The following is a 10815-nucleotide window of genomic DNA, read 5'->3' as shown; positions in this document are numbered from 1 at the left end:
TCATTTTACACTTTAAACTACAGCATAACTCTCATTTTACACTTTGAACTACAGCATAACTCTCATTTTACTCTTTAAACTACAGCATAACTCTCATTTTACACTTTAAACTACAGCATAACTCTCATTTTACACTTTAAACTACAGCATGTTCCACTTTCTGTTGACTCAGCAAGTCTTCCTAACTTTTAATGTGTCTAGTAGTTTGTTTTTTCTCTTCAACTTTAGACGTTCCAAAGAAAATTGATAGATTCGACATCGATGTCCCCCCCCCCCAATAAATAAAAAGCCGTTTATTTCGTACGTGGGGTAAGTGTGATTGTCTATCGGTTAACAATAAACTTGTAAAATCATGGATGTGGAAGGTATATATTACCTTTAAGTCGCAAAGGTAAACGTGGAAATAAACTCTCTCTCTCCTGGCTTGGCATGCCTGGTGGTTAGGGTACTCGACTCGCAATTTGAAGGTTGCGGGTTCGAATCCCCGTCACCGAACATGCTCGCCGTTTCAGCGGTGGAGACGTCATAATGTGGCGGTCAATCCCTCTATTCATTGTTAAAAGAGTAGCCCAAGAGTTGGGAGTGTGTGTGTTGTTGGTTAGCTGTTTTCCGTCTAGTCTATCACTAATACCTTAGGGACGGCTAGCGAAGATAGCCCTCGTATAGATTTGCGCGAAATTCAAAACACAAACAAAACTCTCTCTCTCTCTTTGTAGTGGAAAATCTAATCAAAAAGTACTTCAACAGTGAATTTAAAGAATTAAAAGAGAGTCACTTAGATCCTCGGGCAATTTGATTCACATTAATCTTTGTCTCATAAGAATCGTTGACTAAGAATTCTCCACCAGGAGGCTTACTACGAAATCTTTAACATTTCGAAACTGTACATTCAATGTCTACGATTCAAAGGATACAGTTTAGCATATCTTGAATGGAGAGAATTTCATCCGTGTGGTAAAACCTTCGGAACTCCTTCCTGAGATCAAAGAATGAAAAGAAATAATCAGGAAGGGAAAGGTTCTTTTTGGTAGCTTCGGGATGAAGAACTTGTCGGAGGTGAAACTGACCGTCGGTGACCAGAAAAAAGTTTCTGTTACCATCATTATCGAACCTCGCTTTCACAAACTGGTCCAACTAGAGCATAGAAGAAGAAAAAACAATTTTTGTAAATAGACTTTTTTTTTTTTGATATTAAGAAGTTTAAAACTTTCATTACGCTCGTGTATGTTTGAATTGGAGTTAAACCACGTATTCTAGAGCTCACCTCTTCTAGGACGTTTTCAAGAGACTGCCCATTGTTTACAGATTCTTCGGTCAGTTGAAAAACAGATCTACAAGTGTCGGAGAGGAGGTTTTCATTGACGTCAGCACCTCTGGGTTTTACAAAGTGTTGTTGCACCACCACCACCTACAGAAACACATAAAACTTATAGGTTCCACTATCATAACCTACAGAAACATACAAAACTTATAGGTTCCACTACCACAACCTACAGATCAATACAAAACTTATAGATTCCACTACCATAACCTACAGAAACATACGAAACGTATAGGTTCCACTACCACAACCTACAGAAACATACAAAACTTACAGGTTCCACAACCACCACCTACAGAAACATACAAAATTTATAGATTCCACTAACACAACCTACAGAAACATACAAAACTTATAGGTTCCACTACCACCACCTACAGAAACACATAAAACTTATAGTTTCCACTACTACCACCTACAGAAACATACAAAACTTATAGGTTCCACTGCCACAACCGACAGAATCATACAAAACTTATAGGTTCCACTACCACAACCTACAAAATATCTACATTTTTCTTAATATTTCTACTTGGAGGGATATCTGTGTTTGTCTGAAGATTTCTACATGGAGGGATATCTGTGTTCGTCTGAAGGTTTCTACATGGAGGGATATCTGTGTTTGTCTGAAGTTTCTACATGGAGGGATATCTGTGTTTGTCTGAAGGTTTCTACATGGAGGGGATATCTGTGTTTGTCTGAAGGTTTCTACATGGAGGGATATCTGTGTTTGTCTTTTAAACTACAGCATAACTCTCATTTTACACTTTAAACTACAGCATAACTCTCATTTTACACTTTAAACTACAGCATAACTCTCATTTTACTATAACTCTCATTTTACACTTTAAACTACAGCATAACTCTCATGTTACACTTTGAACTACAGCATAACTCTCATTTTACTCCTTAAACTACAGCATAACTCTCATTTTACTCTCCACTTTTAACTATTGCATAACCGTATCCTCATCGGTCTTTACCGATTTGTTGCTACTAGCTCAACTTAAGGGACGCAAGGTACTATTGTAATGGTTAATATTGTTGGGCTGTTTTTTTCGTATTACAATGCAAAATCTAACTTGGTTAGTGTTTACTTCAAGTTCTACGGTTTTTAACATTCGCCTAACTATATAAAATAAATAATGCCTGAACAGAAATTCCACTTACTTGCTAATTTCGCGTTTTTATATACTTTGTCCCGAGTACATACTCAAAATTGACAGCAATGAACTAACTAAATGGCTTAGGGCAACAGACACATTGACTATGTCATGCAATGCTTATTCGTTAGCTGACTAATAGACTCGTTTACACCTCGATGCTCTATTGTAACTGACTTACTTGTTAACTCTAGTGAAACTTTCTCTTTAAATCTGGTTCATTGTTCTAGTAAAAAATTAGACTATGTGATATTTACTCATCACGTAACCTCAAACCTCCATCTGGCCAAACAACAATACAAACATCTACATTAAAAACATAGTCTAACCGATATAACAACAGAGTTCATTTGGAATACCTTGAGAAACGATCTGAAATGCTCTATTTGTTCGTTGTGTCCTTTCGTGGTCACTGGTTGTTACGTATCTTAGCGTCAGTTGGGAGAAAAATCTTTTTGTTTGTTGTGAGTGCTGTGTGTGTGAATAAATCTTAAAAGCTCAAAGTCACGATTTCAATATTTAAATAAAAAAAAGATATTTTATAAATGAAAATGTTTATTAGCCTGGAATCCTGCCCTCTCGAGGAAGTTGCACTACAAAATGTTGATGTAGCGAAAAGATTCTTCATTCTTCAGTAGCTGTTGAATTTCTTATAACTATACGTAAACCCTATTTTTACATTCCATTGTGCAACATGCCACCTTCATTTCATTGTAATTTCAATGCAAAAATTTCTCCAAACCGTTAACATGGGTTTATAACACGATAAAGTTGTCATGTACTAATATAGGTCTAGTTATAACAACGAACGATAAAGTTGTAAAGTAGGCCTAGTTATAATAACTTACGATAAGCCTAGTTGTAAGAACGTCCGATAAAGTTGTAAAGAGGCCTAGTTATAAGAACTTACGATAAGCCTAGTTATAAGGACGTACGATAAAGTTGTAAAGTAGGCCTAGTTATAAGAACTTACGATAAGCCTAGTTATAAGGACGTACGATAAAGTTGTAAAGTAGGCCTAGTTATAAGAACTTACGTAAGCCTAGTTATAAGGACGTACGATAAAGTTGTAAAGTAGGCCTAGTTATAAGAACTTACGATAAGCCTAGTTATAAGAACGTCCGATAAAGTTGTAAAGAAGCCTAGTTATAAGAACTTACGATAGGCCTAGTTATAAGGACGTACGATAAAGTTGTAAAGTAGGCCTAGTTATAAGAACGGATATTGAATTAGGTGGCGTTTTAAAAAGTGAATGTAAATAAATGACCATGAAGAAATAGATGAAACACGCTATTTGAAATCTATTTCAGAGCTCAAATGATCCTTTAATTTAATTTATGATTAATTGAAAAATTGAAAATAATCTCTTTCTGGGTATTTGAAATTTGTTTTAAATTAACGTTAGACTATAACACAAAGCCTAGAATTCATGCATCTAACAATCAGATGCTTGGAAAGATAATCTTGCGCATGTGCACAATGATGCCAGAAAAGTTAAAAGAGAGAGAGAGAGAAAAAAAAATGTATGATACATCAGTCTTTATATAGCTTATAGTTTACAAGAAATATAATAAAATTCAGTTATGTCGTCTACTTTAACCACTGCGAACAGAATGAATTTTTTAGTATTCTCTGTCAATCACCATAGTTTTTTGTTTGTTTGTTTGATTTCGCGCAAAGCTACTCGAGACAGTGGCTCAGAAACAGAATGAATTATTGCTCCTCCTAGATTTATGTAGAGGAAGCAAGTAAATGAAATAGTAAGGAAACCAAAACAATAATTAAGCTTCCAATCTAGAGATTGTCAATTTTCATTCGTCAAACTTTTCTAATATATATATATATTATAGTGTCTGTCGCTAGTTGCTCATTAACAATAGGTCTTTCTGACAAAAAAGAAGTTACTGTTTACTACACAGAGGCTATCTGCACTAGACGTCCCTAATTTTGAAGTAACAAATTAGAGAAAAAGCAGCTAGTGAATATTACCCATCGCCAACTCCTAGGCTAGTCTTGTCAGCTCAGATAGTGGGATTTAATTGTCATTCTTATAACGCACCCACGGCTCCAAGATGCATAACAATATTTGTTTTGTTTTTTCTATAACGGAAGGCGAACCTCAGCTCCACAGTCCTGCACGATAACCACCAGACCGTGCTCAGCTCCAAAATGGCCGTTTTACTGGGCTAACATAGAGATCAAAATGGTCATTTTAATGGGGGTTTAAATATAGGTTAAAATGGTCGTTTTACTGGGGCTAACTTATAGATCAAAACACAGTCAAGAAAAATTGAACTACACTGACCTGTGACAGCATTTCAAAATTAACGTCGAAACAAATGTACTGATACATCATCAAAAATTCCTGGCCTCAGTTACAGTTTCCTTACTGTATCATTTTTAACTAATGACGTCAGTTCAAGTAACAATAACTCCGTGATAAAATGACAGGGTTATTCTGCTAAGAAAGATATCTTCAGTCTGAACGGCGCCTGTTCAAGAGATATATCGTGGCAGTTATTTTGGTTTTACATCTCAAACAAACCCCAGAGGGGCTTGGGAGACAACCAGGGGCGCTCAGAAACTGTAGTTTCTCTTCAGCCCCACACGCGGAGTTAGGATATTGACGAGAGCGCTAGATTTTTTCGATTCGGAGGTAATATAATGGATGAACATTTCTATTGTGGGTTTGTTTCCCTATACTAGTTGAGCGTGTGGAAAAGCTGTCAAGTTGTGAAGAAGAGTGAAGAATAAGCGTTTATCTGCTTGGATAGACGCGTCGAATCGTTGAAGTCGGAGCACGTGGTGCAGATACAGACGTCTTTAATTTTATGCTGCTGACCAGAGGGGGAGAAACCACTCAGCAACACCCGTCCACTCAAAAAACGAGTAACCTTCGCTGAACAGCGGATTTGTTACTTTCATAACAAAAGTGCCCATTGCTGAAAGTGCGAAGCGTGCAAACGACGAATCGTAGGATCGAACGATAAAAACCAGTATAGAGATGTTATCACTGTTATTAGATAGTTTGACAGATGGGTGGATTGATAATACTAAAATGAGAAATGAGTTCCAACCTGTAAAAGAATAACCAGTTTTTAACTAACACAATAAAAAGAAATTGAAAAATGAAACCTGAATTTTACGGTTAGTTATATCTTGTAAGCTGAAGAAGAAATCTATTAGACAAATCTGACCACGTTTACTCAGTGGGTATGTTATGGTAAAGATAAATATTAATAAATGCACTTGTTAACATACTTTTCGGACACACTGTACAAATTTCTCGCATACTATACATTATAGGGTGAACAATTTTAATAGTGAGGGGAGGTCTAAAAATCATTGATTAAACTTGCAACCTGAATGGAAACCACACGTGCGGAGTAACTCACTAAAAACCGGTCACTCCGGTCAGAAAGCAAGCACGTGACAAAGCTAAGATTTATCATTACACTCTTCAAAAAAGACCACCAGACGGTGCGCTGTACCCCCCTACTTCAGGTCAGGAATGGGTGGGATATCCCACCACCACTAGTCGTTCCATTACCCTTGTATTAACACGACTTACATCTCAACTAGTAAATAAACCTTCGCGAATTTAAAACTACGGTGTGTAAGTTAGAAGCTGAATTTTCGTTAAAATTTTCATTGGTATATCAGTTGTATTTATTCATCTGTTGACTTGCTGCGTGTTTCAAATCACTCAGTTAAAGAGGGGTTAACGAACGACTAAAAATGAAAAGATAATTTTAGTGTCAAGACAGGACACAGATGACGTCATAAATGGAAAATCTAAATTTTAAAATCGCGGTCGTCAAAACTGAAATTTTCCTTATCTTGACTTGAAAGACAAATAATCATGAACATCAGTCTAGTTGTTTTTATGAAATATTACCCATAACCACTTGAGTAGTTCTTTTCCCTGTACATTTCTCAGAGCCTTTTAGTATAAGGTTTTAACATTTCAGCCAATTATCTGAAACAATCCTTACTGGAAGACAACTTCTGTTGGTGATTTCTTCCAGTAAAACGGAAGGCTCTTCCTAATGACATCGCTAATATGTAAGTTAGTTATATATTTTTCTGATCAGTTATTCGTCGCGGCATAGCGGTTCATAGAATGGCTCCGAGTTTTTCAAGTACAAACTTTTAGCTCATATCTTCCTCATCTCTTGACCGATTTAAGATCTAATTACAGTTTTGAACTCAGGAGGTCAAACCCTTTCGATTGGTGTATTTTACGATGCCCAAAATCTCGTATATTAATATACTCTAACCCTGCCCAGAATAATTTCAATTTGAGGGTAAGTTGATAGAGATCCTGATGAGTAATAAAATCGAATTGGGTATACGTGCACCCCACGCTTGGTATTGTTGGCGCACAAAAGTTTTGCTTATAAAAAAAGGAAAAAAGAGGTCTCATAGATTACTTTACTCTAATCCTGCCTATAAGAATTTCAAGTGCCGCGGATATTGAGGATTGCCTCTTGTTTTTAGGCAACAGAGATTCTCTAAAAGGTACAACATTCCTCGACTGAGATTCAAAGCGTCTATAAATAAAGGTAAGTATCCATGGTAACCTTCGTTATACACTCTCATCGGTCAGAAACGAAGATGTATTTCTTCCAGAATGGCATATTTAAGTTATCTATATGCCCAAGTTGTTTATACTTTAAACTACAGCATAACTCTCATTTTACACTTTAAACTACAGCTAGATGTTCATAAAATATTTTTCATTGTTGCTCTTTCGTTATTGGTGAAAATGGGATACGATACATATTTATTATTGAGCTTATTAGCTGATAAAAAATTAAAACGTTCCATTAGACTATTATTACTTAGATATGACATAGCACATTTATAGAAACACTAGACTCGGGTTGTATACTATTATATCAACAATGGAATCATGTGGTTAACAGCAGTAGTGGTATAGGGTAACCAGTTAAACCAGTTTTCCAAACTGTCGGACTTGCCCCCTGTTGGATGGGGGGGGGGGGAGACCTTTCGGCGGGAGAGCTCAAAAATAGCAACGGAAGAAACAGTAGAGTTGGAAACAACGATAACAAAACTATGACTTTACTCTTAAAGCTTATTTTTTCTGCACTCACATTTACTCATTCCTCAGAAGCATTTTGTCATTTAACAACAGATAAAGAAAATGATGATTTTTTGCTGTTATCACTCACGAGAAATATTTCGGGGAGGAGGGGGAGCGCAACGGAAACATTGCTGAGTTAGTTAAGCGCCGCTATTTAAAGCTTGGAAAGCGCTAAGTTATACCACTATTAGTGCCAGTTTGTTAACGTTTCAGTGTAAACAGGTTTACAAATACTAAACGTAATCTCCTAAGACAAAAATGTCCGTGTAACGCCCTGACTGATAAAATCAGCACATATAGTCATTTCTGGACAGTTTAGGGAAGTGGTTAATAAGAAAATTGATACTAAGGTATTTCTGCTAGTCAAGGAATGCAAATGTAACAAGTGAATGAACCAAATTTGTAATGTAGTGCTTTAAATCGCAAATACACCTCTTTAGCGCTTACTTATATAAATTTCATCAAGGCTTCCTTGCAATGGCGTTCATAAGATTTTTTTATTGGGGGTATAAGGGGGTTAATTGGGTATTAAATAAATAAGGAATAGACTTATTGTCTTTGAGAGTTGTCTATTTATTATTTTTAGTCACTAGAAAAGCCGAAACCACCTCAGAATCTCTTTGCAAGCTTCATGGCAGTCTGATGCTGTTTCAAACTGCCATTAACGCCCCCCCCCCCCTCCCAGGTCTCATCTAACTGAAGATACTTCTTTCATAGTCACATAGTATAACTATCCCACCCATCCAAAAAAAAAAATGCAATTATTTCATTCCAGTGTTAGGCACAATGTTGGGAGAATTTTAAAATCTTAAAAGACATAATCCTGATGTTTCAGTGAGAGGACAGAGCTCTCCAATAGGAGCGTGTTCCTTACACCAGTTGGGTAGACAGGCCACGTGTTCATTATATATCTACCAAAAAAGTTACCCAGCAATGCCGGGTTGAAAATATATTGCTATTAATAGGGGCGTGGGTCGTCCCCCTTCCTTATTTTGGGCCGTAGAACCCGACTCATTTCTTCAAGGAATTAAACGTCACTTTGCTACCAATCTCCTCGATCAGCTGAGCCCTTAATCGTGGTTTTACTTAAGGCAGTAAAACTGAAATGTCAAATATAAGTCATTCAACCACTCACAACAACTTGCGATACTAGACAGACAGAGGGACAACTCGAATGTACATACATACATTCTCACACAACGTTTTGTTTTGTTGGTCAGTACTTTTGAAATTTAATATATTTTTGTTTGATTGATTAAAATGTGTCGACAAAACGTTACCAATAGATAATAATAATCTAACCAGAACCATTTTTCGCCTGCTGTATTCGGATATCACTTGGTAATTTTTCGTGCGGGATTTTGAGGTCGGCTAAGTCAGTCTTTTGTTGTGTGTGCTAAAAAGGCCTTTGCTGATTTTGAATATAATCACTATAAAGGGGGGAAAAAAGTAATTTTGTCAGTTATGCGTTTTTCGACCTGATTTTTGTTGTTGTTGGTGGTGGTGGTGTTTGCTCGTGCATTATTATTTCTTAATCAAAAAACATGCATATATTTTCATAGGCGCAATAATAACATAGAAAGCAAATAGTCTTCGAATTTATATTTGTTTTTGTTTGTGGTTCTATATAATCCTAACTTTATCCAGTACGTTACAGATACAAACGTTTATCTGCAGCTGTTTCAATGATAGACATACTTTGTGATGTTTACGTCACACTGTACATGCTTGGATCAGCTGTTTTGTTATTAAAGTGAGTCATGTTCCACTTGCACGTGCATATATCGCATTGCAATTATCCCCTGACAGACGGTAACATTGTTTACAGCAACAAAGTGTAGTGTGTGACCACCATGGCCAGAGATCTGGACACGATGTTTGGAGCATAATGAAGACATGCAAAATAAAATAAATACAAATTATCTGATTTCTTCAACATTTAGATTTTTTAGGCTTACGCCCGGCTTTACAGCTTTTTATATCCACTAATATATATTTATTACTTATACTTTACTGGCACCTGAATGTTTTTTTGTTGTTGTTGTTGTTGTTTAAGACTGCAACCATAGTAATCAATCAATCGTGACTAAGAAAGTCACAACAAGCCATGACCTGGCATGGTCATCCGTTTATGGAGGTTTTTCTCATTAACCGATCCTCAGCCATGTTCGACACTTCAAATATTTGTGATATCTTCAACCAATATATTTATGTATGCATATTTTTAGGTTTCAGTTACTATGGGAAAATAAAAAACGGAACGCGCGCCCATGTTACCTAAATTACGTTTTGTCGCACGAGGTGAATCTAACGAAAACCAGATATTCCAAAGCTTGGGATATTATTAACCAATTAAAGTTAAATCAAGGTTATGTATAAGTTCTAGTCAACAAAAGGTCAATACAGTGAAAGGTGTGTTTGTTAAAGTACGTAACCCAAATAGGTTTATTTTAACCAAATTCATTAATAGTTTAATAAGTTTAATAATTTAGTTTAATAAGACCCGACAGGTTGGCTAAAGAGTAAACGTTTGGCCTGCAAGTTTGTTTTTTGTAAGGATATTTGTTTTTAGTGCCATCGATAATGTTACAGAATAAAAAATAATAATAATAACCATTATTTTGTATAAAACTTATTTGTATATATATTTCTAAATATTAATTATATTACTCTCAACCTGAATAGTACAGACCAAAAGTAATGCAGTCGGTCAGCACCAGCAGCCGCCGCCAGAAAGCTCGTCCGACTTTGAGCCAAGTAGCAGAAATGACTGTCTCTCTTATAGTTGAAAGTGCGAGATCAATGACAATGTGGTGCTAACCTTGGATCTTTTGATCCATGGGCTGGAATGCTAACCTTGGTTAACAGTTATACTGTTACAACACTGGCATCCCATAATAAAATCAGGGGTTTACTATTATATCAATAATGGCACATTTATAGAAATACTAGACACATGTTGGTTAACAGTTATACTGTTACAACACTGGCATCCCATAATAATATCAGGTGGTTAACAGCTATACTGTTACAACACTGGCATCCCATAATACACATTTATAGAAACACTAGACTCAGGTGGTTTACTATTATATCAATAATGGAATCAGGTGGTTAACATCTATACAATCACTAGACTCAAGTGGTTTACTATTATATCAATAATGAAATCAGGGTTTACTATTATATCAATAATGGACATGTGTCTAGTTTTCTATAACTGT

General features: G+C 36.1%; 1 protein-coding gene across 1 annotated transcript in view; it reads right to left on the bottom strand.

Annotated features, from left to right (window-relative positions):
- Positions 1-880: 880 nt before the first annotated feature.
- Positions 881-10815, bottom strand: part of LOC106474731 (epithelial splicing regulatory protein 1-like) — a 22639-nt gene continuing 12704 nt past the window's right edge. The window contains exons 2-3 of the mRNA XM_013935421.2: positions 1265-1408; positions 881-1134 (exon numbers count right to left, since the gene is read on the bottom strand). Coding sequence (XP_013790875.1) covers positions 904-1134; positions 1265-1408 — 375 coding nt within the window. The 3' untranslated portion in view covers positions 881-903. The remainder of the gene's footprint in view (positions 1135-1264; positions 1409-10815) is intronic.

The sequence above is a fragment of the Limulus polyphemus genome, unplaced genomic scaffold, assembly GCF_000517525.1.
Source record: "Limulus polyphemus unplaced genomic scaffold, Limulus_polyphemus-2.1.2 Scaffold7617, whole genome shotgun sequence".
Taxonomy (NCBI): domain Eukaryota; kingdom Metazoa; phylum Arthropoda; class Merostomata; order Xiphosura; family Limulidae; genus Limulus; species Limulus polyphemus.
Note: the sequence above shows the minus strand (reverse complement) of the source record. Positions and strands in the feature narration are given on the sequence as shown.